Source organism: Dendrobates tinctorius, unplaced genomic scaffold (assembly GCF_039654945.1).
Source record: "Dendrobates tinctorius isolate UK_male_01 unplaced genomic scaffold, ASM3965494v1 ptg000029l, whole genome shotgun sequence".
Lineage (NCBI taxonomy): Eukaryota > Metazoa > Chordata > Amphibia > Anura > Dendrobatidae > Dendrobates > Dendrobates tinctorius.
Genome location: NW_027361697.1, coordinates 37,375,061 through 37,402,665, shown reverse-complemented (window position 1 = coordinate 37,402,665; position 27,605 = coordinate 37,375,061). Strand labels below are relative to the sequence as shown.

General features: G+C 46.2%; 1 protein-coding gene across 1 annotated transcript in view; it reads left to right on the top strand.

Moving 5' to 3' along the window:
• Positions 1-25,088, top strand: part of NUF2 (NUF2 component of NDC80 kinetochore complex) — a 61,223-nt gene extending 36,135 nt beyond the window's left edge. Inside the window, exons 10-14 of the mRNA XM_073571616.1 lie at positions 1,086-1,223; positions 1,358-1,498; positions 1,610-1,785; positions 2,410-2,545; positions 24,856-25,088. Of these exons, the coding sequence (XP_073427717.1) occupies positions 1,086-1,223; positions 1,358-1,498; positions 1,610-1,785; positions 2,410-2,545; positions 24,856-24,984 (720 nt within the window). The 3' untranslated portion in view covers positions 24,985-25,088. The remainder of the gene's footprint in view (positions 1-1,085; positions 1,224-1,357; positions 1,499-1,609; positions 1,786-2,409; positions 2,546-24,855) is intronic.
• Positions 25,089-27,605: the final 2,517 nt, after the last annotated feature.

Genomic DNA, 27,605 nt, shown 5'->3' with positions numbered 1-27,605 from the left:
TTATTGATGCTTCTTTGCGTTTTTTTTTGCTTTAGTTTTTCATGCATTTTTCCCATTTCCATAGAAAGAATTGACATGCGGCAGATATAAAAGTGCTTCAAATCTGCAAGGAAAAAATGAGCAACGTATGCAGGAGATTTCACGACTCCCATTCACTTAGCTGGTTCTAGGAACGCTTTCAGTTTTTGTGATGAACCTGCACAGAAAAAGCGCAGGAAATACTTAACGTGTGCACAAAACCTATGGAATTTTCCAGGACTTCCATAGTAATGATATAGGAAAGGTCATCAGACTCTAATAGGTGGAGATCCAACCCCGACCTGTGGGCTGCAGCAAACACTGGCCCCTCTTTGCTGTTCACCAGGCACAGCCAACACTAAATCTGCAGAGGTGTACCTGGTGACCATCGTTCAGCTGGATGTGAGGAGTTAAATCCCGCTGTACACATTAGAATAATGGCAGCACCCATCGATATTGACAGATTCTGCTCACAGTCTAATGTGTATGGGGGAACCGAACAATTTATTGTTGAGGAAAATATTGATCCGGCGCATCCAGTTTCAGATTACCTATCGTATTGTCTCCCGGAAATAAGTCGCCACCAGCGTCTCTCTCGTAGAGAACACGAGCGCTCTGCAGAGTGAGTACTCCTATGTATGGGACAGTCAACCGAGATGGTTGCTTCCCAAGTATTGCTATTAGTGATGAGTGAGCGTACTCGGATAAGTTGTTATCCGCCATGTTCATGTGCTAGTAGAGTATCTTCGGCGTGCTTGAATACTATATGCGAGTCGCCACTGCATATCTCGTGGCTGTTCAACAGGCGCAACACATGCACGGATTTACTGATTGTTCGGCACTTCCTGCATGTGTTGCGGCAGTCGAACAGCCACGAGACGTGTGGCCGCGGAAACTCGAACATGGTCTACGAGCAAGCTGAAGATACTCTTATTAGCCCACGAGCATGCTCGCTCATCACTAATTGATATCAATATTAAATCCCTAGGCCACCATCCTAGCTGTAGATCATCTCTGAAGTCCAGGTGGACGTTTTTCTCTCTGATGAACATATCTCTTTGCCACAGAATCAGCACAAGCTAGCCATTGCCACCATGAAGGAAGAACAAGAGCGCATGAAATCCCAGGTTGTGGAATCTCCAGAACAGCGCAAAAATAAAACTGAGCGGATGAAAGAAAATGTCCAAAGACTGAAGCAAGCAAGGGTAAGATCAAATAATGCCCCCGTTGTCTGTCGGCCACTGAGTAATCAATAAATCGTCACCCCCAGTTATTTCTCCTTCGTCATCTGTCCCTTATAAGCTCCTGAAAGGTTCTATATATGACATTGTATTCACAGCAAGAGACCAGTGAGAAATGTGATCATTATCGGGAGCGGGTGACCGTGGCCTGCCTGTGGCAGTCAGACGTGCAGGCCTACAATAAGAAGCTGCACAGTATCGAGACCCACCTGGAGATGTACAGGAAGATCCTGGAAGAGGTACTCGTGCCATAAGGGTTGGCTTCAGCACCCTGCGATGCCTTATTGTGCATACACTCAGATTTGGTGTCTCTCACTTTCAGGTATATTACTTGTTGTTTTTTCTCTTAGACGCGACAAAAAGAGGAACAAATTGTTAATAAGAACTTGGAGCTGAATTCCAGTGCTGCTGAAGAAACCCAGTTTAAAAGGAGTATCCAGATAAAGAAAGAGAAACTGGCAAAAATGGATATAAAGAATCAGAAGAAAGTAGAGGATTTTCTGCAGCGGAAAAACGAGATCTTGGAGTGAGTTTTATTTCCGTTCACTATTTTGTCTTTCTGTACCAAATTCCATGTGAGCGCTCGTCTGTTGGCGGAGAAAATGTGGACAACCCCGTGGCTGGCGCCGGCTGCTCGGTAGCGTGGCTGGCGCCGGCAGCACGTTATCATGGCTTGCGCTGGCTGCTCATTTTAAACTGTGCACCCCCTCTAATTTGATGCTTCTCTGCTGATTTTGGAACTTTTTCTTTTTTCTTCTATTGTTACTGGGGGAACAGCAAGTTTGTAACAGAAGACAAACAAAACACATTTCAGTATTAGTGGAGCAGCGGCAATTAATTGATCTGTAGGCAGATAGTTTTGAAAGAATTGATCATTTGCAGGACAAGCTTTTAGGTCTATATATCTGTGGTTTCGTACCATATATATTTTTTTAATGCCCATTACACACATTTTTAGGTAAATAGAGGTGATATTTAGACCAATAGTGACGTCTGGGCATCACCATGTTCTTAGCTACTGAGGCTCCTCTTTTGGAGAGCTTGATATAACCTCTGATTCTGCAGAAAGCCTATGCTGGAGGAGGAGTGCCATCCTAGTGATATATTGGGGAGGAATTGAATGTTTGACCAATCTCCCTTAATTACACAGGATCTGCAGCCACATTCAAGAAAAGAGACAGGCCGTGCATGGACGTGCATCAAACGTTTTTCAAGAAATCCAACAGATAAGCAATAAGAAAGAGCAGCTCCTGGAGGCAGCAGAAGGGGACGAGAGAAAGTGTCAGGTGAGAGGGTTGGGGATCACTTTTATAACGGCACGTGATAGACTGCTACAGAATCTATTCAGGAAAAAGACAGCCGGTAAGGAGAGAAGCCGCTCATGTCATTGTGTAGTGGAACCTGGTTTATTCCAGGTTGTCGAGTTCTCAGAAGAAATTGCTGCGTACCTAAGGTTGGGGGCTACACAGAGACTTCTTGATCCACTGCTGACTTTTAACTTTACCACTCCAAAAAAACTTCTGTTCTGCTCTAGTCTGAAACGCCCCAAACACTCAGAACATGAATCCTCCTACTTGGGTGAGCTCAGCGGCTTCTGTGTCCATTGATGATCCTTGTAAGATGTTCTCATGAGCTGTGGTCATTTCAATACATTCACCTAGCAGTACATTGATGGACCCCCTTGAGTTTCTAGTTCACGTTAAAGGGAATCTGTCACCTATTTTTTCGCATATGAGCTGCGGCCACCGCCATCAGGGTCTTATCTACAGCATTCTGTAATGCTGTAGATAAGCCCCTGATGTAACCTGAAAGAGAAGAAAAACGAATTATATTACACTCACTCGGGCGGTCCGGGTTCGATGGGTGTTGCGGTCCGGCGCCTCCCATCTTCTAGCGATGACGTCCTCTTTGCTTCCTGTTGCGGCTCCGACGCAAGCGCACTGTTCTGCCCTGTCGAGGACACAGCAGAAAACTGCAGTGCGCAGGCACCTGACCTCTCTGACCTTTCCCGGCGCCTGTGCACTGGGAGGCACCGGACCGCGACAACCATTGGACCTTGACCTTTCCTGGGTGAGTATAATATAACTCGTTTTTCTTCTCTTTCAGTTTACATCGGGGGCTTATCTACAGCATTTCAGAATGCTGTAGATAAGCCCCTCATGGCGGTGGCCGCATCTTATACGTGGAAAATTAGGTGACAGATTCCCTTTAACCCCTATAAAATATAAAAAACCTCAGTTCCCAGCATCAATTGATAAATGTCGACACTTGGTTTCCTAGTCCTCACATGACATTAGATTCAGCGCTCACATGGCTGTTTATTTGTTCATTCTGCCTCCTAAAAACTGCGAAAAGGTTCGGTTCTCATTTATGTTGCGCTCTACGCTGAGCATTTACATCGGGGTTTCTACCTCTCTGAAAAATAGGATTCAGATGAAACCCGCATCAGAACCATTCACTATAATGATGTGGATGGAGACACTTTGGCTCTGTCAAGCCTATGTCCCAGCAGTGTCTCCTCTTTTTAGAGATGCACAGGAGAGTGGTCGTCAGTGATTTTGTGCTTGACTACAAATATGGGACACCACCAGAAAAGTGGCCAGATGGAGCCCAAAGTGTCTCCATGTGCGTCGTTACAGTGGTTTCACCGGAGTCGCTTATTTTGGAGATTTAGAAGTAAACTATGATAAAAGTGCTCAGGATAAATGTGAGCCAAGCCTTAATGGGAATCAATCAGCAAATTTTATTCTATATAATCAGAGAGCAGCATAATGTTGGGGGCAGAGACCCTGATTCCAATGATGGGTCGCTTGCTGTAGTGTCAATACAATCAGTGACTTATCAGCATGAGATTATCATTGCAGGACTAGATGTTTTGCACATGTCAGTCCAGCTAATCTGTATAACCGTGCCTCTACCACTGATTGGCAGTTCGCCACTCAGGTGTGGACGGGGTTATACACAGCTCCGCTTTCTGACCTTTGCTACATCTCTTGCCGAGAAAACACGGATTCGATAAAAAATGCGCCAAGCAGCCTAGTAAGTGACACTGCTAGAATCGGGATTTTCTACGTCATGCTACTCTCAGATTACACAGCTAAAACTTGGTGACATTCCCTTTAAAAGTAATCAAAAACACTAAAAAGAACAGCTTCAACTCAACCCATGAAAAGCAAACCCCCACTCAGGTCTGTCAGTGGAAATATAGGGGGGTTAGCACATTACTTGTAGCACAAAGGCTCCGAAATAGTGACATATTTCAGGCCAAAAAAAAAAAAATCCAGCACAATCTGCGCTTCTAGATGTTCCACTCCTTTCTGAGCTGTACAGTGTGCCTAGACCACAGCTGGCGTCTGTTTCCAATACTGTAGCGTGAAGAAGACGTTTAACAAGGTGCATGTCTACAGAAGCACAAACTGGGCGCTGTAATGTATGGGGCGCTGTAATGTATGTGCCGCGACAGTGGCAGATTTTCAATTTTCAATCTGCAGCATCCACTGCCCTTATTTTGGAAAACACTTGGAACCAAAATTGTCACTACACCTGTAGATGAATTCCCACAGGGGTGTAGTTTCCAAACTGGTCACTTTTGGGGGGATTCTACTGTGCTAGCACTTGGGGGTTCTGCAAATGAAATTTGCAAACTATTCTAGAATAATCTGTGGTTTAGATATGAAATAGTGCTCCATCCCTCCCGAGTCTCATCATGTGGCCAAACAGAAATGTACGGCCACATATCGGATGTTGCCGAGTACAGAAGAAAATACAAAGCAAACTATTAATTTTCATATATTGCCACATGTGAAAATTAAAAGAAAATCTGGGGCTAAAACTACATTATAGTGGGGGAAAAAAATTTGATTTTTATTTTTCCCACTGCCCAATGGTCTAAAACTTTGTGAATAAGTTGTTGTGTTAATATGCTCTTTACTGCCCATAGATTAATTAATTGAGGCGTGTAGTTTGTAATATGGGGTCTGTTTTTGATCTGTAGGGGGCTCTGGTAATGTGTCATGGCACCTGCAAACCATTCCAGCAAAATCTGTGCTTCAAGATGGCGCTCCTTCCCCTTGCACTGTGCCTGAAAAGTAAAAAAAAAAAAACATTTTAGTGTAAGAATACAATAAAATCACCTCCCGCTGTTATAAAATTGTGCAACCAAGTATTAGGCTGAGGGTGCCAATACTTTTGTCTGGCCCATTTTTGGAGTTTTGTGTGAAATGATCAATGTTGTGCTTTTTGCTTCATTCTCTTTTGTGTTTTTTCATTTAAGACAAATTAAATGAAGATAATAATACCAAAGAATTTGTGTTTGCAATCATTTTCAGGAAGAAACTGAGTATTATCTGACAGAATTGCAGGGGTGTCAATACTTTTGGCCATAACTGTATAGTATAGTGTAAACATTCTGAATCTGTATATATTTCGGGAGGCAGACACAAACGCTCTCAGGCCCAGTATGGATTACACAAGAATATGAAAAGCTGTAAATGGGTAATGTAACACAAGCGTACAGCTGTATACAGTGTTGGTGTAATCTCAAATCTCCAAATATATTTCCGGAGTAACAGACAGACGTTCACAGGCTCATTATGGATTACACCAGAATCAAAATGGCAAAAAAAGTAATGTATCAGAAGCATACAGCTGTATACAGTGTTAGGCAAATTTAAAATCTTGGTATATATTTCCGGAGTCACCCTCAGACGCTCACTCAGTCTGGGTTTGACCATAATACAAAATGTTGAAAAAAAGGTACTGGATAACAAGATAGCAAGTATATATATTAAAGGGTACAATTTAAATCTCCGTATAGATAGTCCCGGAGTCACTCTCAGACACTAACTCAGTATGGATTTGACCGTAATACTAAATGTCAAACAAAGGTACTGTATAACAAGATACAAGCTGTATATAGTATAGGGTAAAAATTGTTATCTCCGTAGATATAGAAGGAGTAAACCACACACGCTCACTCAGTATGGATGATACCGTAATAAAAAATTTAGAACAAAGGTACTGTATCAGCAGATAACAGGTGTATCCAGTCTAGGGGTAATTGTAAATTTCCCTCTATACTTCTGGAGTCAGACACATACACTCACAGGCTCAGTATGTATTACACCAGAATTTAAAAACTAGAAAAAGGGAAATGTATTGAAGCGTACACCAGTATACAGTGTTGGGGTACTTTTAAATCTTCGTATATGTTTCAGTCTCAGCCAGTCCAGACTCTCCGCTACTGGAAACTACATGGATACAAGTACAGACGGAAAGTCGAGTGTTTACAGAAATTTGGGAATTACTAATCACGGGAAAACCTCCCGGTAGATTTTGCAGAGGCGATGCTGACCCTCAGTAACTTTGTGGAGATAGCGAAAACGGTTCTTTGTGAAGAAAGGATTACTGTATCGCAGTAGCGTGGATCCCATCACCGTTACTCGTCTCCATCAAATTGTGATCACAGGGAGAGATGTAGACATGGTCCTCACTGCCTATCATGATCTGTCTGGTCACTTTGGAGTGCAAAAGACAGAAGCCAGAGGCCGTAGGCAGTTCTATTGGATTGACATGAGAGGAGACATTGAAAAATGGTGGCAGGAATGTCACACGTCTGTGACTATGAAAACTGTGAAAGGTTTTCATAAAGCACCACTGCATCTGATTGTGAGTTGACGTCCATTACAAATGGTAGCCATTGATCATCTGAAGGTAGAGGCCAGCAGGACAGGACATGGCTACATCTTAACCATCATCGATCAGTACACCAAATTTGTAGTGGCCGTCCATGTGAAGGATTTAACTGCCCAGACTACACTGCGGTGGAGCAGGGAGAGCTAAGTATTGCAAGTGCTGGGGCCTTGAGCAAGCAGGGGGGGGCACACTCGTGGGCGGCGGTACTGGCACAGGGCCCCTCATAGTATGCTGGTGTGTCTGACGGCGAGTGCCCCCCCCCCCCCACCGTCAGAGACACTGTATTGTACTATGAGGGGCCCTGTGCCAGTGCCGTCGGCCAAGAGTGGGCCCATCCACCTGTTCAGAGCAACGGCACTTGCCCGGGTGCGCGAGGTGGTGACCCCAGCCCTTGAGGGGGGTGGGCAGCTCAGTTAGGGAGGTTTAAAAAATGGCATATGTTGATGTGTAGGCTGGACATTCAGCAGCTGTAAATTGCGGAATTGGGCAAGTCCGAGGAAGAGGAGGACAAAAGCGAGCCAATTTTCTGGCAACCTATGTGTCATCAGGGGAAGGTGAGACAAAATCCTTTGAAACCCATGCATGGTTCATTTTAATGAAGGTTAGATCATCAACATTTTGGGTCGACAGACGGGTCCTTTTTTCTGTCAGGAAGACTCTTTCAAATAAGACACTAGCAGCAGGGCAAGCGAGCTCCTGTAAGGCATATTGTGCCAATTCAGGCCAGGTATCCAGTTTACAGGCCCAATAGTGAAAGAGGAATAACTTGTGAGGGAGAACATCGATATGGGAGAAGTAGTTTGTAACCATAGTTGACAACTGCTGTCTCCTGTCACTTGCAATCGATGCAGTATTATCAGTCATGTGAGCGGTACTTGAGAAATCAGTCCACAAAATGGACATGAAACCCCTGTTTCCAACGCCACTTTGGCTGTGTGCACCACAAACTCCTCTTCCATTGTGCCCACTACGGCTCGTGGGAGAACCAGCACCGCTGTTGTGTGCTTGGAAAGCCTCAAACAAACGGTTTACCAGAGTTGCTTGTTTGTTAGCCAATATTATCTCTAGGTTCTCCTGTGGCATGATGTTGTGTAATTTGGCTTTGTAGCGTGGATCGAGGATGCTGGCCAACCAGTAGTCGTCATCCTTCATCATTTTGGCAATGCGGGGGTCCTTTTTTTAGGATCCGCAAGGCATAATCACACATGTGGGCCAATGTTCCAGGTGTCAATAATGCACTGCCACTGCTGGGTGGATGAGCACTTTCTGGCAAATCCACATCCCTCCAGTCACGCACAAACCCTGTACCTGACCTTGGCAGGCCAACATTTTCTCTTGCCCCTGAGAAGCATCCTCCTCCCCAAAATAATCATCCTCCTCTTCCTCTTCTTCCTCCACCTCGTCCAGACCAGTTCCCTGAGCAGACAATGGCTGACTGTCATCAAGGCTTCCCTCCTCCTCCTGTTCCTCCTCCGCTGCAGGCGCCTGATCCTTAATGTGCGTCAAACTTTGCATGAGCAGACGCATAAGTGGGATGCTCATGCTTATAACGGTGTTGTCTGCGCTTACCAGCCGTGTGCATTCCTCAAAACACTGAAGGACTTTACAGAGGTCTTTCAGCTTTGACCACTGCACACCCGAAAATTCCATGTCTTCCCTCAAACTGCTTGCCCGTGTATCCTCCCACAAATGCATAACAGCCTGCCTCTGTTCGCACAGCCTCTCAACCATGTGCAGGGTGGAGTTCCACCTTGTTGCAACCTCTATGGTTAGGCGGTGCTTGGGGAGGTGGAGCAATCGCTACAGCTTCTGCATATGACTGGAGTCTGCGGGCGAGCGACGGATGTGCGAGCACAGTCTTCGCACCTTATGGAGCAGGGCTGTTAACTCTGGATAATTTAGGAAGCACTGCACCACCAGGTTCAAAGTGTGAGCCAGGTAAGGTATGTGTGAGAGTTTTGCAAGGGCTATGGCTGCCACAAAATTCCGGCTGTTATCTCTGACTACCTTGCCTGGCTCAAGATGTAGACTGCCCAGCCATGACTCAGTTTGTCGCTGAAAGTAGTCGGCCAGTACCTCGGCGGTGTGTCTGTTGTCGCCCAAAGACATCATCTTTAACACAGCCTGCTGCCGCTTACCACTAGCTGTTCTATAGTGGGACACCTTGTGTGCAACACTGGCAGCTGCAGATGGAGTGCTCGTGCGACTGCGCTCTGTGGACGAGCTTTCGCTTATGGAGGAGGAGGGTCGAACGCCTACAGCCAACTGTTTCCTATACCGTGGGCTAGGCAGCACTGTTCCACCGCCGCTGTTCCCTGTGGAGCATGCATTCACCACATTAACCCAGTGCGCAGTGATGGACACGTAACGGCCCTGGTCATTGCTACTGGACCATGCATCTGTTGTGAGGTGCACCTTTCCACTCACTGATTGTTTGAGTGCATGGACAATGCGGTCTTTCACATGAAGGTGGAGGGCAGGGATGGCTTTTTGAGAAAATAAGTGCCGACTGAGTAGGTCATAGCGTGGGACAGCGTAGGCCATGAGCTTGCGAAAAGCTTGGCTTTCAACCAAACGATAGGACATCATCTCTGAGATCAGTTTGGCAATGTAGGCGTTCGAACACCGTGTACGCGGATGAGAGGATGGAGTACTTTCTTGTCCTACTCAGAGTGGCTGCTTGGGTGAGCTGGACTTGAGAGCTGCATATGGGGGAACTAGCGGTGGACCGGACGGAGTGAGAGGGGGTTGGTGATGGTATTGGTGGTGATGGCCTAGATTCTGTTTCATTGCAAAACCATTGTGATTCCCTGAGTGATTTGGCTTTGCGTCGACACCTCAACATTTATTGCTGGTGGTGTGCTTACCGGTGGCGGTGGTCTTACAGTGGGGGAAGCGATGGAGCGTTGCTGGCTACCTTCAGTCAGAGCAGGTGCACATGTGCTACCTGAGGTTTTGTAGTCTGTCCACGCTTGCAAGTGCATGGTGGTTAAATGTCTAAGTATGCAACTGGTATTCAAATTTTCTGAGATTTTTCCCTCGGCTAAAGATCCTTCCGCACTTCTTACAGGTAACCTTTGCCTCATCAGTAGGATTTTGGACAAAGAAGTGCCACACTGCACTCTTCCTACGATGGTATACATTTTCTGGGCTTGCACGCTGTGCTAATTTGACCGTCTGGCCAAGCTGTCCTGCAACTCTTTTTTGGTTTTTGGTCCATGTTTTTGGACAGCTACGGGCCTGCCAGATAACCGCTGCTGCGCTGTCAAAGCCTGCTTTGGATTCCTCTCCTTATCTGAACTATTGCCAGCGGCACCCTCTTCCCCCCCCAATGGATGCCAATCCGGGTCAAGAACTGAGTCATCCATCACCTCCTCTTCAATTTCATCTGCACCTTCCTCTGTCACCGTGTAAGGTGGTATAGTATGCGGGAAGGGGCACCTGAGTTTCATCAGGGTCAGATTCTGGCTCCGTAGACTGCGAGGGCAATGTAGTGCTGTGGGTCAATATACCAGCAGAATTTTCTAGCAGTGGCTGTGCATCAGTGCACTCCATGTCAGATTCATATTGGACTGGGGAATTCAGGGTTTGACTGGATAACCCAGGCATGGTATGTGAAAAGAGCTCCATAGAGTAATCTGAAGTGTGGGCTGCCACATCCTTCACTTTTGGTGGGGGTGAAGGACACAAGGAAAGGTGTTTTTGCTGACCAGAACCCTGCACTGACAACTCCTTGCTTGCAGGTTTGGAACGTTCAGAAGAGGAGGCAGTAGAGCTGGTGGCTGTTTCGGCAATGTGCGCCAAAACCTGTTCCTGATGCTCCAGCTTTAAAAGCGATTTTCCTACTCCAAGAAAAGGGAACCTTACAGGCCTTCTTGTGCCAGACGATGGCGCAGGCTCAACACCTGCCTTAGCTGCTATCATGCTTTTGGCATAACCAGCAGATGCACCACCATCAGTACCGGCTGGCCCCCCCGCCCACGTTCACGGCCTCTTCCAGCATACTTCCTCATGTTTGTGAAAATGTAACAAAAATACCAGCAGATATATGGTACTGTATGAGGAGCGTACAGCTGTATAAGGTGTAGGTAAAAATTTAAATCTCCGTATATATTTCCTTAGTCAGAGACGCTCTCCCAGTATGTATTTGACCGTAATCCAACCAGTAGATATACGGTACTGTATCAGAAGCGGCCAGCTCTATACGGTGTATGTATGGAAAAATGAAAATCTCCGTCTATCTTTTTACGGAGGGACACACAGATACCATATATTTGTACGTGATACCAGCCGGTACACGGTAGTGTGTGAGGAGCATACACCTCTATACGGTGTATTTATGGAAAATTTTAAATGTCCGTCTATTCAGTAGTCACACACAGACGCTGTCTCTGTATAGATTTGACCATAATCAAACAGCAGATGTAGGATACTGTTTGACAAGCGGACAGCTCTAGACGGTGTATGGAAAAATTTTAATTTCCGTATATGTATTTACGGAGTCTCACGCTGTCTCTGTATAGATTTGACCGCAATACAAACAGCAGATATACAATACTGTTTGATAAGCGGACAGCTCTATACGGTGTATGTATGGAAAAATGAAAATCTCTGTCTATCTTTTTACGGAGTGAAGCACAGCATATATTTGTCCGTGATACCAGCCGGTACACGGTAGTGTGTGAGGAGCGTACACCTCTATACGGTGTGTGCAAAAATGAACGCTCGCTAACTGTAGAAAAAAGGAATAAAAGTATTTTTGCTTTTAAAAAAGCAGTCTGCACATCAGTGTTCCCACAGCAGTGAAGCTATCAGGTACCCTTATAAGGCAGCCTTATAAACACCGGCGCAGCTGCACACAAAAGTGTGAAAAAATGAACGCTTAGTAACTGTGCAGACAAAAGGAATAAACGTATTTTTGGTTTGAAAAAAGCAGTCTGAACAGCAGTGTGCACACAGCATGCAGCTATCAAGTAGCCTTATAAGGCAGCCTAATAACCAACAGAGCTGCTGTACACAAAAATATCCTCCCCTCTCACTGCACACTAACTCTTGTGTTGTATAGTGAAAATCGCTATCAGCAGAAGCACAGATTTTTTTTTCCCTGCCTAAACACTCTCCCGTATTGAGAACGACCAGCAGCAACCTCTCCCTATGCTAAGATCGGCAGAAGTAAGATGGCGATCGGCGTTCAGGGCTTTTATAGCCACTGTGACGCCACACAAAGCCAGCCAATCACTGCAATGCCCTTCTCAAAGATGGTGGTGGCCATTGCCTATGTCATCACGTAGCCCACAGTGTGCGTCCTTGATGATTGGCTGAGAAAAGGCGCTAGAAGCATTATGGGTAACGCGACTTTGACGCTCGAGTCGGCGACTGCATGGCCGACCTCACGCTATGGTCGGTTTTCGATCAGCGAAACCCAAATGAGCGAAAGTCGACGACTTTTGAATTTGACCGACCCGTTTCGCTCATTTCTACATTACACCACTAAGTGAATTCCTTGAGAGGTTCAGGTTTAAATTGGAGTCACTTGTGGGAGTTTCTGCGGTCTTGACATGCCAGCTGCTCTCTAAATGCATCCAAAATTGCGCTCCAAAACTCAAATAGCGCTCCCTTTCTTCCGTGCCCTGTTGTGCACTCAAACAGTAATTTCCAACCACATCTGTGGGAATAACGTACTCGGGAGTAATTGCACAACAAATTGTGGAGTCTGTTTTGTGCATATAATATATCTTTCGTAAATTTAAAAGTAAAAAAATAAAACATTTAAAGGGAACCTGTCAGGGCCCCTATGATACTCAAATCTGTAGCATTTGTGTGTGTGTGTATATGTATGTGTGTGATATATATATATATATATATATATATATATATATATATATATATATATATATATATATACCGTATTTTTCGCTTTATAAGACGCTCCGGATTATAAGACGCACCACAATTTTTGAGGAGAAAAATAAGAAAAAAATATTTTTTAATAAAATGGTGGTGCCTCTTATAATCCTTGCATCTTATTGCTTACCAGGGTTGGTGGCTGCGGTGTAGCGGGGTCCCAGGTTCGCTGCTGGAGGAGGCAGGCGTGGAGTGATGCTGCAGGCCGCATTCAGGGATGAGGGGGGGCTCCGATGTGTGCCGTTGCTGCTGCAGAGTCTTGTGCTGGTGTCAGGTTTCTCCACTTGTCCGGCGGTTGGAGGCCGGTGCTGCGGGTGCCTCCGGTGCGGCGTTGTGTGCCCATCGATGCCCGGGGCTCTGCCGACATTGTTCGACAGACCAGAGCCCCAGCATTTCCTCAGTTCCCTGTATACGTGCGCTGAAGTGCCGGTAAAAAAAAAAATGGCCGCCGGCGCGTGCGCAGATGGGATCTCGGGACCCAGTTCTCGAGAGATGAGATCTGAAATCTCATCTCTCGAGAGCTGGGTCCCGAGATCCCATCTGCGCACGCGCGGCGGCCATTTTTTTGCAGGCACCACCGCGCGCACACAGGGAACCCAGGGAAAATGGCCGCCGGCGCGTGCGCAGATGGGATCTCGGGACCCAGCTCTCGAGAGATGAGATTTCAAATCTCATCTCTCGAGAACTGGGTCCCGAGATCTCATCTGCGCACGCGCCGGCGGCCATCTTTTTACCGGCACACAGGGAACCGAGGAAATGCCGGGGCTCTGGCCTGTCGCACAATGTTGGCAGAGCCCCGGGCATCGACGGGCACACAACGCGGCACCGGACACACCCGCAGCAGCGGCCAGCAACCGCCGGACGCCCCCGATCACAGCCTAGGTAAGGCATGTCCGCTTTGTAAGACGCACCCCTGTTTTCCCCCCAAATTTTGGGGAAAAAAAAGTGCGTCTTACAAAGCGGAAAATACGATTATATATAATTTTTTTTTTTTTTATAGATACTCTGCCCAACCAGCCCTTTATAGTGTTTGACACATTAGCAGGTCTTTAGAAAAAGTATTTCTGAAGTCCAGTTTTAATATGCAAACTAAACTTTTGACAAGTCAATGGGATGTTTGTTTCCCCAGACTAGTTCCCCTCTCGGCATGTTATCACACCCCTGTGAGCGTAATGGCAGGATTGGCAAGGGAAGTTATACAAATGCTAGTGATTTTGGGGGGACCTGTCATGTTCCCTTTAAAAAATACTGATGTAATGTAAACACGTAATAGATGTTCGTTATTACCCTTTTTGATTGAATTTTTATGCCCTTAAAACAAAGTCATACCAAACTTTAAACTTTTTAAATGTGTCAAATTTCCAATATTTTCAAAAATGCAATTTTTTTTCACTCTAAATTTACTAGTGATGAGTGAACGTGCTTGGATAAAGCGATATCTGACCATGCTCGTGTGCCGAGTATCTTCGGCGTGCTCAAAAACTATGTCCTTGCGGCTTTTCGACAGCTGCTACACATGCAGAGATTCCCTAGCAAACAGCCAATCCCTTCACGTGTTGCGACTGTCTAACAGCCACGAGACATGCAGCTGTGGGGACTTGAACAGATTTTTCGAGCACTCGGATAGCAGCCGAGCACTCTCTGGTAACACCTTATTCGAGCACGTTCGCGCATCACTAAAATTTACCACTAATGTGTCACAAAAAAAAATATTCTCAGAAGCACTGAGATTTGTGGAAGCATTCCTAACTGATTACCACTTTAAAGCGATGTCAGAGCTGAAAAATTGGCCTCATGCAGAAAGATAAATATTGGCAAGATGTTCATGAATCAACCCCTAAAACGAAGCACTTTTAACCCTGTAATCGTGCTGATGAGGGGAATCATGTTACATATAATTTTTCCTCCACAATGAACACCGTAAAAAAACAAAACCAGAACATTATATAGTAATATTACTGGTGTTTGAAACAACCTCTTCTTCAGGGGCGTGGCCTAGCTCACTAGCATGTGAGACTTAGGAATAGGGAGCTCCTGAGAAAAACCTCCCAACCCGACTCTCAACTCGACTGTTTCATGCCACTCTGCCTGGATACCTTTTAGGAAGGACCCCTGACCCTATAAGGAACATTTTGACACCAAAACCGATGTTTTTGGACCTCCTGGAGCATAGAAACCATCTGAGGCCTTCCACACCACTGGGCCGCAAAGCCTCGGACTAAATTACCACTGTGCAGCCACCCGGACTTCCAGGGCTGCAGCCTCCCTGCTTCCAGAGCCTCAATCAACACTCCACAACCCTTTAGGACCTGCTCCCAGCTCACCCACACTAGCGACGCTAGTCAGGACCCTCAACCTGCAAGTGGGAATCAGTATTTTATTGTAAGGCTTACCCAGCCTTCCCCTCTGGTTCCATAATCAGGGACGCAGCTGCTTCTCCCTTGAGACCCCGGTCCAGACGCTGCAGCCTGCAAAAAGAAGCTCACCACGGGAGATCGTAGGGGCTGTGAGTATTACACGACAGATCGCCCCGACCTCCTCCCCTTAGCTTATATAGACTTTCTGGAGAGCCATAACTCTGCCTAGAGTCGGCGCTCTTTATCAGCAGAGACGCGAGATCGCAGCTGCGTTTTAAACGGTGACGCTGCAAAGTCTCAGAACGCATCTCAGTCTCCAATTCCACCACACCTGCGACCTCTCCTGAGCGTCTTCCATTGGGATCGCAGCTGTGATCCCGGCAGAACCCATCCTGAGATAAATAATATCGCCCACTGCGACCCCTCTGCGCATCCTCGTTTGGAGTCACAACAGAGATCTCAACCAACTTTATTATCCCTCTGAGATCGCTGGTGAAGTTTTTGCGGTTCAGCATCTAAGTGGATCCTCTTACAGCATCATGAGCGGCATTAAAACCAGGGGGAAAAATTTAACCTCGCCCTTAAATAAAGCTCAAAACTCTCTGAAATCTGACAAATCATTTAACAACTGACATCATTCAAGAGACCAAGTAAATGCTCGGAGCCCCATTAGATCTAGATCTCCTCCGAGAGACCTCTATCACCAAGCGGATCGTGGTAGAAAAGTTACATTTGTACCAGAAGTCCAATTACAAGAAAGCATGGACTTTTCCATAAACGCCAAGCGGAGAATGCCGAGAACCTATGGTGAAAAATACTCAAATACGGCAGGGATATCTGAGTCTGAGGAGGAATCTAGTGACTACTCCCCAAACACAACTCCAGCCAAAAGCAGGTCCAAGATGGAAACACTTGGGTCTAATTTGGATCTCGACATTCCTCCTCCGAAATCACAAACCTCGGATAACATGGAGGTCCTATTCAATAAGTTAAGTGCGCTACTTGACAAAAAACTCGACATTCAAAGTCAAAGACTTGACCTGCAGTTTCAAGAATTCCGCGAGACGGAGAAAAAATTAGTAAACCAGGAGGAGAGGATACATAAGCTCGAGCAGAGATCGTCAGAATACTCAGTGGACCTGGAATACCTATCTTCGGAAATACATAAGCTTAGGACCAAGATGGCGGATCTCGAAGATAGAGGCCGCAGAAATAATCCAAAGATTAGAGGAATCCCGGAGAGCATTTCCCAAGATGAACTTTCGGGCCATATTCAGGATATCTTTAAGCAGGCCATCCCTGATCTAACACCATCTGACCTTATCATCGACAGAGCCCATAGGCTACCCCGTCCTCCTAAGCTCCCTATAGAGGTCCCTAGAGATACCATTCACAGGGTGCACTTTTATCAAACTAAAGAGAAGATTCTGAACTATCTGAAATCCAACAAAACTTTCCTGGATCCACACAAGGATCTTAAAGTGTTTCCTGACCTTTCCAAGGAGACTCTGGATCTACGCCGATCATTCAAAAGCATAACATCAGCACTGAAGGAGAAAGGCATCCTTTACAAATGGGGATTCCCCGTGAAGCTGCTGGTTTTCTACAGAGGGAGGACAATACCTCTGTTCTCACCGGAAGAAGGAGCAGACTTCCTCAGGTCTATTAAAGAAGCTCAACCTAACCACGGCAAATGACTTGGGCCTTCACCATGGAAGATTACCTTGTTTTAACAGGCAGCTTTGGCCTGATTAACCTCGTATTGGAGGTTTTCTCTTTTTTTTTTTTTTTTTTTTTTTCCCGTCCACATTCTGGACCCCGTTGTAAGGAAGTAGTTTCGTAATTGAACTACTTGAACAATTTATTGCGTTAACCCTTTCGTTGCAGCTAAATTCAAAGTTGACGACAAGTTAACTAAAGGTTTGGTAGTTAGCAAAGTTCTATAAGTTTTGGTGTTGCTAGTTCAACCTTCTCCTTGAGCATCCAGCGTAACTCCGCTGCAGACTAACCTTAGTCAGTCACACCGCATTGTAACCATGAGCTTCAAAGTGGCATCGTACAATGTCAGGAGCTTGAATAGTCCAAGAAAGAGGCATATCCTCTGGAAGGAACTCCTAGATTCTCGTGTAGACATTGCCTGTATCCAGGAATCAAAATTCCTACAAGAGAATCACCCTTACTTTAATCATCATAAATATCTGCATATTTTCGAGTCCTGTAACTCGAAAAAGAAAGCTGGAGTATTGACAATGATTGGGAGTTCTATCCCCTTCGAAGCCTTGGAGGAACACAAGGACGAGGGGGGTAGATTCCATATCTTGGTGTGCAGACTGAATGATCAGGTATGTGCACTGGTCAATATCTATGCTCCTAACCGAGATCAAGTGTCATTCCTCAACAAAGTCATGAAAAAGGTGTCTATTGTGAAAAGAGGTGATTTATTCCTTTTAGGTGACTTCAACATCACTCCCAACAATATTATGGTTTCTTCTTCAAGCTCAAGACCTAATCATGATAACCTCAATGCATGGTTAGATAAAAATGAGTTACTGGATGCTTTCAGGTGTTTAAATTCCACATCGAGGGAATATTCACATTTCTCTGAGGTGCATCGATCCGCATCCAGGATTGATTTGATTGTTACAAATGTATTTTCTCTCACTAGATTTAAGGAAATCTCCATTGGAAACAGAACCATTTCTGACCACGCTCCGGTTTTTGGCAAACTTTTATTGGGTCCTCCCTTGAAGAATGCCAAACTCTGGAAGTGTAGTGCAAACATTTTACATAATCCAATCCACAAGACTGTCATCCAGGAAGCTTTAGATAACTTCTTTAGAGAGAATAGAACTGAAGTGACAAACCCATTCACTAATTGGTGTGCTCACAAGGTGGTTGTGAGAGGCGTCATTATTAGCATTACGTCTAAATTAAAGAAAGAGAATAGAGAAAAAATTAACGCTACTCTACTATCAATCCGTAAACTTGAAAGTACCATTGTGAACCTTGCCTCACTATCTCCCACCCTAAAATTAGAACTTGCTAAACTAAGACAAGAACTCAGGACTCAACTGAATTCCCCCTATGAAGCAATAGTAAAATCTTCTAAGTATAACTATTACACGTCTCTCAATAAACCCACGAGGTACATGGCCAACCGAATCAAAAACAAAAGAATTCATAATAAAATTAATAGAATTAACTCGATTAATGGTAGCTCTAAACTTTCGCATCCCCAGGAAATAGCAAATGAATTTGCGAACTTCTACGCCAAGGTGTATAATTTAAACCCTGACCCTAAGCCGCTTTCCCAAAACCTAGAAAAAATTGATAACTATCTATCAACAATAAATATGCCTTCTTTATCTTCCGATGATATAGTGTTCTTGTCAGCCCCGTTTACTTCTATTGAAATTGAAGACACCATCAAGAAACTTAATCTTCACAAATCCCCAGGTCCCGATGGACTAACCAACGCCTATTACAAAGTCTTCAACAATTCTCTCTCCCCTCACCTTACCGAGATGTTCAATTATGCCTCAGGAAAGGGAGCTTTTCCATTCGAAATGCTGATGGCTTCGATCTCGGTCATCCCCAAAATGAAAGGGGATCCTGAAGCCATAGAGAACTTCCGCCCTATTTCACTAATTAACACAGACATTAAGTTGTATTCTAAGATCATAGCGAATAGGCTAAGTCTGATAATTCCTAAACTGATAAGCAATGATCAGATGGGCTTTACAAAAGGGAGACAACCAGCCGATGCAACAAGGCGAATCATCAATACCATAAAATGGGCTAACTCTTCGAAAACACCCATGGCTCTGTTGTCACTCGATGCCGAGAAAGCATTCGACAGACTTAGTTGGTGTTTTCTCAAGCAGACACTCAAAAAATTTGGGTTCGATGATAATCTGACATCCTCCATCATGGCCCTATATTCAGACCCAAGAGCCAGTGTAATTTGTAACAACCATGTCTCAGAGCCACTTACCATATCAAATGGCACTAGACAAGGCTGCCCCCTCTCCCCCATTCTATTTAATTTAGCTATGGAACCTCTGGCCGAACAGATCAGAAAAAAACCCAAAATAGTAGGATTAAACACCTTAAATCGTCATCATAAGATCAGTTTTTTTGCTGATGATGATGTTATCCTAACTTTAACCAAACCCGAGATCTCCATCCCTGAGGCTCTCTCAGAAATTAACAAATTCTCATCATTGTCCAATTTTAAAATCAATGAACGCAAGTCTAACATTCTCCCGTTAAACATCAGTAAGGACCAAACCAGATGTATTAAAACTGCAACCTCTCTTAACTGGTGTGACAAGGAATTTGCTTATTTGGGAATCACGGTGAACAGTAACCTCACTGGGTTAGTTAAATCCAACCTTAAAAAACTATCTGAAATAATAAATAAGTATTGCATGATTTTCAGGGATAGATCTCTATCATGGTGGGGAAGGATCCTTACAATAAAGCTTTTTACTTTGCCAAAAATATTATACATTACTCTGTCGCCTAATTGGGGGACACAGAACCTTGGGTGTTATGCTGCTGTCCACTAGGAGGCGACGCTATGCATAATCTGAAAAAGATTAACTTTGGCTCCTCCTCTGCAGTATACACCCCTGGACGGCGTCAGCCTTCTCTAGTTTTTGCTTAGTGTCAAAAGGAGGCACACCTTTTTTTCTTCCGTTTTTTTCCTTTTTTTCACGGAAATACAGATGAAGAAAAGTGGGTCTCCAGCGAGACTCCCGGCATGGCTCCCTCCTCGGTCCCCTATTAGGGGTACCCGGTTGAGGTTGAGGTGGTCTTTCCCCATGTCACTCCCTCCCCAGTCCCTCGGGTCCTGGTTCGAGGTCGAGACCCCCCTCCTTCCCCAACCCCTTTAAGGGGTCTGGGTTGAGGTTGAGGCGAGGATGAAGACCCCCTGACGGTGACAGACGCACCCTCCCTAATCCCCCGCAGGGGGTATTAGGTTGAGATGCCTCAGGTAGGGTCGGAGATCAGGCAGCATTCCGCAGCTTCCAGGGACCCCAGGCCGGCTGAGGGATCCTGTTGGGGCCGGGGGAGGGTGCGGACTGGACGGCACAGCAGAGACAGAGTTTTTCTGTGTCCCTGTCTCTGCAACAGCAGCGGCTCCATAGCGCTTCAGGGGCACCCCATACAAAAACGCCAGGGGCCTGGTACTCCTTCCCAAGGACAAGACATTGGCCATCCGTCTGGGAGTTCGCACACTCCTTCGCAGTCCTCCTCGATCTCTCCGGTTTGCCATGAGAGTCCTCGGCCGGATGGCAGCAGCAATAGAGGCAGTGCCATTTGCCCAGTTTCACCTCAGGGACCTTCAACTAGCCATACTCATATCTTGGGACAGGAACCCCTTCTCCCTCGACAGGGAGTTAAGGTTGACGTCATCAACCAGGAGATCCCTGCATTGGTGGCTCAAACCAACCTCGCTTACACGAGGGAAGCCATTCCTCTCAGGACAATGGAAGATCCTGACTACCGATGCAAGCCTGACAGGCTGGGGGGCGGTGCACCTACATCACAGGGCACAGGGCAAGTGGTCACCGAGGGAAGTGACATTGCCCATCAATGTTCTGGAAATCAGGGCCATTCTCTTGGCACTGAGAGCCTTTCATCACTTGCTTGCAGCCTCGCACATACGGATACAGTCGGACAATGCCACGGCTGTGGCATACGTGAACCACCAAGGCGGGACCCGCAGCGCCCAGGCGATGAGAGAAGTGGCTCATATCCTCCGCTGGGCGGAAGACACAAGGTCGGTTCTTTCTGCGGTACACATTCCGGGTGTAGAAAACTGGGAAGCCGACTTCCTCAGCAGGCAAGGAATGGACTCGGGGGAGTGGTCTCTCCATCCCGAGATTTTTTACCAGATCTGTCAACGCTGGGGAACCCCGGATGTGGACCTAATGGCATCCCATCTCAATACCAAGGTTCCCAATTTCATGGCCAGGACACACGACCCGCGGTCGCTCGGAGCGGATGCCCTGGTCCAGGACTGGTCCCAGTTCCGACTCCTGTACATTTTTCCACCCCTCCCCCTAATCGCCAGGGTCGTGAGGAAGATCGAGCAAGAGGGAGTTCCGACCATCCTCATCGCGCCAGACTGGCCCAGACGTACTTGGTACGCCGACATCGTCCAACTTACGGCAGACGCCCCCTGGCGTCTACCCGACCGCCACGACCTTCTGTCTCAAGGTCCGTTCTTCCACCAGAATTCAGGGGCTCTCAATTTGACGGCATGGCCCTTGAAACCTGGATTCTAACCCAGGCAGGTTTTTCACCGGCAGTCATTACAACTATGATCAGGGCAAGGAAGCCTGCCTCCGCCAAGCTCTATTATCGTACCTGGAGAGCTTTCTTTTCTTGGTGCGAATCTCATGGACAAGTCCCACTCCCTTATTCCCTCCCGAAGGTACTAGGTTTTCTTCAATCGGGCCTAGATGCCAAGCTATCCTTAAGTTTGCTTAAGAGTCAGATGTCGGCGCTTTCAGTCCTTTTTCAAAACCTCATTGCTATTAAACCGCAAGTAAGGACTTTCATCCAGGGAGTTTCCCGATTGGTTCCTCCCTACAAACGTCCGCTGGATACGTGGGACCTCAATCTGGTCCTGACAGCATTGCAAGCTTCACCCTTCAAACCTCTTAGAGGAGTTCCACTCTCCATTCTGTCTCAGAAAGTGGTTTTTCTAGTGGCAATCACCTCGTTACGCAGAGTGTCGGAATTGTCAGCACTTTCCTGCAGACGGCCTTTCCTAGCCTTTCACCAGGACAAGGTGGTTCTCCGCACGGTACCATCCTTCCTTCCGAAGGTTGTGTCCAACTCCACCTTAATGAAGAGATTTCACTGCCTTCCCTTTGCCCGGTTCCGGTTCATAGAGTGGAGAAGGCTCTGCATACGCTTGACCTCGTAAGAGCATTGCGAATTTACGTGTCCAGGACTGCACCTTTCCGGAAATCTGATTCCCTCTTCATTCTTCCGGAAGGTAGTCGCAAGGGGCTGCCGGCTTCCAAGGCTACCCTTGCCAGGTGGATCAGGTCCACCATACATGAGGCCTACCGACTTAACAGTTCCCCTCTTCCGGCCGGTATCACGGCACACTCTACACGGGCAGTAGGGGCCTCCTGGGCCATTCGGCATCAGGCTTCGGCACAACAAGTGTGCAAGGCGGCCACTTGGACTAGCCTACACGTTTACGAAACACTACAGTGTTCATACCCAGTCCTCAGCGGCTGCGAGCCTGGGTAGACTGGTTCTGCAGGCGGCAGTACCCCAAGTCTAGGGGACTGTCAGCACAATATTCTTCCACTGCTTCCCACCCAGGGACTGCTTTGGGACGTCCCAAGGTTCTGTGTCCCCCAATTAGGCGACAGAGTAAAGGAGATTTTTGTGTACTCACCGTAAAATCTCTTTCTCTTAGCCTTTAATTGGGGGACACAGCTCCCACCCTGTTGCCCTTACGGGCCGTTGTTTCCTGTTGAGTTCTCATATTGTTCTTTGAGCTCGTACATAGTAACCTTCTTACAGGCATGGTTATGTTATTTGGTTACGTTCCTCCTTATGCTTTGGCACAAAACTGGAGAAGGCTGACGCCGTCCAGGGGTGTATACTGCAGAGGAGGAGCCAAAGTTAATCTTTTTCAGATTATGCATAGTGTCGCCTCCTAGTGGACAGCAGCATAACACCCAAGGTTCTGTGTCCCCCAATTAAAGGCTAAGAGAAAGAGATTTTACGGTGAGTACACAAAAATCTCCTTTTTAAGGTGTATACCTCTCCCTATCCCTTCTATCCATCTTTCTAACTTACAGCCACAGATTAATTCTTTCATTTGGGGCTATAAGAAGCCCAGAACGGCCACTCAAACCTTATTTAAGAAAAGATTGAATGGAGGTATAAGCATCCCTAACATCACAGCCCACTATTATTCTTTGTTACTTAAACAAAGTGCCCATTGGTTAATAGATTCAGATCCCCCGGCTTGGCTTGACTTAGAGTCTACACTTAATAACAATAAGCACCCTAGATCCATAATCTATAATGCCATAGCTAACAACCTTCCAAACTCTGTTGCTCATCCAATCTTTCAAGCTGTTGCACTCGCCTGGTTTAAGATCTCTAAACCAAAGAGAGGATCCCATAAAACGACCATCCTTAAGAAACTCCCCCTAACACTCATTTACTCTGACTAACCATTCATTATCCCCCATCTGGGCAGATTTAAAAATATCAAACTTAGAACACATTTTTAACGGGACGGAATTTTTATCCTTTCAAACACTAAAAACTACATATAATATCTCCTCGTCCCTGTTTCTCGAATACCTTACTCTTAAGGATAATATAAAAATATTTCTCGACAAGAAACTAAACTTCACTGAGTCATCCATAAAAATACTAAATAATTGTGGTCATCGTATTTTCTGGAGTCATGGCTTTGTTTATGATAACTACAACCAAGATACGGCATTGACAAAAAGCCCTTCAATGCTGAGTTGGGAGAAAGACTTAAACTCTTCCTTCACTGTAGAAGACTGGGAGGACTCTCTCTCTTTATCATATCACTCCGTACTCTCCATGTCATTGCAGGAGACCCATTTTAAGGTTGTATCACGTTGGTACTATACCCCCAATAGACTTGCCCATATTGGGACTACGAACTCGCCTCTATGCTGGAGGGACTGCGGTCAGAAGGGAGACATCCTACATGTTTTCTGGAGTTGCCCAACGGTTAGTATCTTGTGGTCGCAGATCTCCTCCCGCATCATTAGCAAACTTACAGGCAAAACCACAACCCTCACACCTCACTCAGCCCTACTTTCCCTTAATCTAGAGGAATTGGACCCTGCCTTAAAAGATATAGTCATACATGTTTGTCTTGTGGTAAAAAATTCCATTGCATTCCATTGGAAGAACCGTTTCCTTCCCAAAGTTGATGATATCTTACAGTTGATCGCACAACATAGATCCCATGAGTTGCATTTCGCATTGGCTAATGACCAATTCAGTAACTTCTACAGGAAATGGTCTAAATGGGACCAAACTTTCCCTACTCCTATTACTTGAATGAATCCTTTATCACTTAGTAATCTCGATATAAGAAAAGCTGTTTTAGTTTTGCCTCTGACATAACTGATCTTGTATCTACTATTTGACATAGGGTTACATCTGTAATGACACTCATTATACTCATTTGTGTGTTTTTATGTTCTTTATTGCTATTATTCTATTGTACAATCTTGTATTTTACATATTTAGGCGTTGGCAAGATACCTTTGTAAAATGACATCATTAATGCATGTTTTGCATTTTCTGTACATGATGTCAACTTGTAATTTCCCTACTTCCCCTTATCTTTCCTTCTCTTCCCATTCCCATCCCCCTCCCCTGTCTTCCCCTCTCCCCATTGTTTGAAAGAATAAAATCTTTGGAAAAGAAACAACCTCTTCTTCCTCCAAAAAAAGCCCTAATGCGTCCGTCAGCTGGGAGAAAAAATGATGGCTCTTGGAAGAAGTGGAAAACGATTAGAGCGCAAAAGGAAAAATTGTTCTAATTCTTTTTAATATAATTTTTCCTCCTTTTTGATAGCATCTCCACCAATTTTCTCGTTGCAGGAAGTCACGACCAGCTTTAGAAACGCGCTGGAGAAATACCACGACAGTTTGCTGAAGGTGTCAGATCGCAGTGCTGCGCGAAGAAAAGAAAAAGTAGCAGAGCTGAATCGGAGGCTAAGCCGACGATAGAAGTTTCCAGTCTGTGTTATGTATTTGTTTTTTAATATACGACCATTTTAATAACTTATGTGATTTATTAATCATTAAATAACCATATTACTCCTGTTACTGTACCAAGCTGCCGGGCTGTGATTTATCGTGTATCTTTAACGTTGAACATGGGAAGATGTTGACAACCATTAAGTTTGAGATGCGGAACATGGAAAGTAACGTGAGGGAAGTAAAGTAGAATGTATTAGATTAAAACGCCATTGATAAAGAGCTTTTACTATTCTAATAAATCATAGATGGCAAAATAGAAATTTCCCTGGGTGGAAACATCAGCTAGCTGCAGTCGCCTTTTTTGCTGAATCTTAGATTGCCATGCAAATTGAAAAAAAGTAAAAAGCCCTGTCCCACAGCTTTTGGCTCACTGTCCAGTTCTCTGCCCCTCTTCTTTCCTATTTCCATCGTCGCATGCACTCTTTGTCCTTTTTGACTACAGGCCAGGACTTCTGACACTTCACGTCATGAAATTTTTACGCAAGTTGCCTGAGTGACGCCGCAGCGCACAATGAGACTTTGTTGAGACGGAAGCCAAAGCCTGAAGTGAAAGAGGCTGAAGAGTATGTGGGGGGACAAAGAAGAAAAGAAACACGGTTAATGAACTGCAGCCCTGTGAATCCATTGTCCCATCTCTAGCCCAGATTACTATATGTCTTGGCACGTTTCGCCAAGGAATCTTTGCTTCCTCCTAGTGTTGTAAAATAACTCAATTACTCCTGAGTTCCGAGAGGAACTTCTATATTGCCAGCTGGAAAAAATGAAGGGGACACCAGCCATTCCAGAGGTAAATAGTGGTTGAGGTTAATTTCTCCTTCGCCTCATTGGGGGACACAGAGACAGTGGGTGTTATGCTGCTGGCCACTAGGAGGACACTAAGTAAACCAGAAAAAAAGTTAGCTCCTCCCCTGCAGTATACACTACACCCTGTCTCTGGCTGAGATTTCTCCAGTTCTTTGCCTAGTGTCTGTAGGAGGCACTTGGGTCTGGTTTCTGACCCCACTGTTTTTATTTTATTTTTGAATTTTCTGTAAATTTTTATTTTTTAATTACTCTGTCGCCTAATTGGGGGACACAGAACCGTGGGTGTTATGCTGCTGTCCACTAGGAGGCGACACTATGCATAATCTGAAAAAGATTAACTTTGGCTCCTCCTCTGCAGTATACACCCCTGGACGGCGTCAGCCTTCTCCAGTTTTTGCTTAGTGTCGCAAGGAGGCACACCTAAGATTTTTTTTTAACCCGTTTTTTTCTTCCTTAATTTTTTTCAACGGATTACAATGAAGAAAAGTGGGTCTCCAGCGAGACTCCCGGCATGGCTCCCTCCTCGGTCCCCTATTAAGGGGTACCTGGTTGAGGTCGAGATGGCTCTTCCCCATGTCGCGCCTTCCCCAGTCCTTCGGGTACTGGTGCGAAGTCGAGAACCCCCCCTCCTTCCCCAGTTCCCTTGGGCTCTGGGTTGAGGTCGAGGATAGGATGAAGCCCCCTGACGGTGACAGCAGCACCCTCCCTAATCCCCCTATGGGGGCATTAGGTTGAGACACCGCAGGTAGGGCCTGTATCAGGCACCATTCAGCCACTTACAAGTCCAGGGACCCCAGCCCAACTGCGGGTTTCTGTTGGGACCGGGGAAGGTGCAGGCAGGCATGGCCCTGGCCAGAGACAGGGCTCCCTGCGCCCCTGTATCTCCGGCAGCACAAGCTGCATAGTGCCTCAAAGGGACCCCCCACAGAGCCCAGGTTGCGCTGAATCCGACCCCCCCCCCCCACCCCGGACAACCGCGCCGTCCTAGAGCCCTTTTGGGCATGAGGTCTCAAATTTAGGCCGCAGCTTCGGCCTAGCCGAAGTCGCCGCCTTATTCCCGGCCCGCCCCCCGGATGACGAAAATGACACTCCGCAGTGTCATAGAAGGGGCGGATCGAGTCCGGAAGGGCGCGCTTTTACATAGCTCAGCGCGCCCTTTTCGGCATTCCGCCCTCTTCCTCCTCCACCTCAGAACCCGGTGGCCATCTTGCTGCACCTGAAGCTGAAGGCAGCACAGCGGTCTCTGGGGGGCACAGGAGTTGGATTTATCGGCGCTGGACCTAGGGGGCGCACCGGTTGGGTAAGATCACAGCTGGGTTCTCTGTACTCAGCTGTGAGTTCATATAACCTATAACGCTCCCCTATTCCTTTTCCTCTGCGTAGATACCCCTGTAGGACCTCTGCTAATTAGCCTCTAGACACTGTCGGGCTCAAGGAAAAGGACCAGACAAGACTGCTTTTATGCAGTCTGTACAGCCTGCAAAGCCACTCTCCCCAGCGGCAGCACGTACCCGCACTGCCAGGACTGTACCCAAAACACTGGGTCAGAACCCCAAGAAGTCCCTACCAACGCTTCTGCGACCGCTACTGCGCCGGAATGGGCAACTCAGATGTCGCAGTCTATGACACAGTCTATAGATAACCTGACCTCCACACTACAGGCTCTGCAGGGTCATGCCTCAGCTATGAACGTTACCCAGCAAAGATCTCAGGGACAGACCGCTTCCGACAGTTTGAGTCGTAAGCGGACCCACAGGTCGCATTCATCTGCGTCCTCACATCAC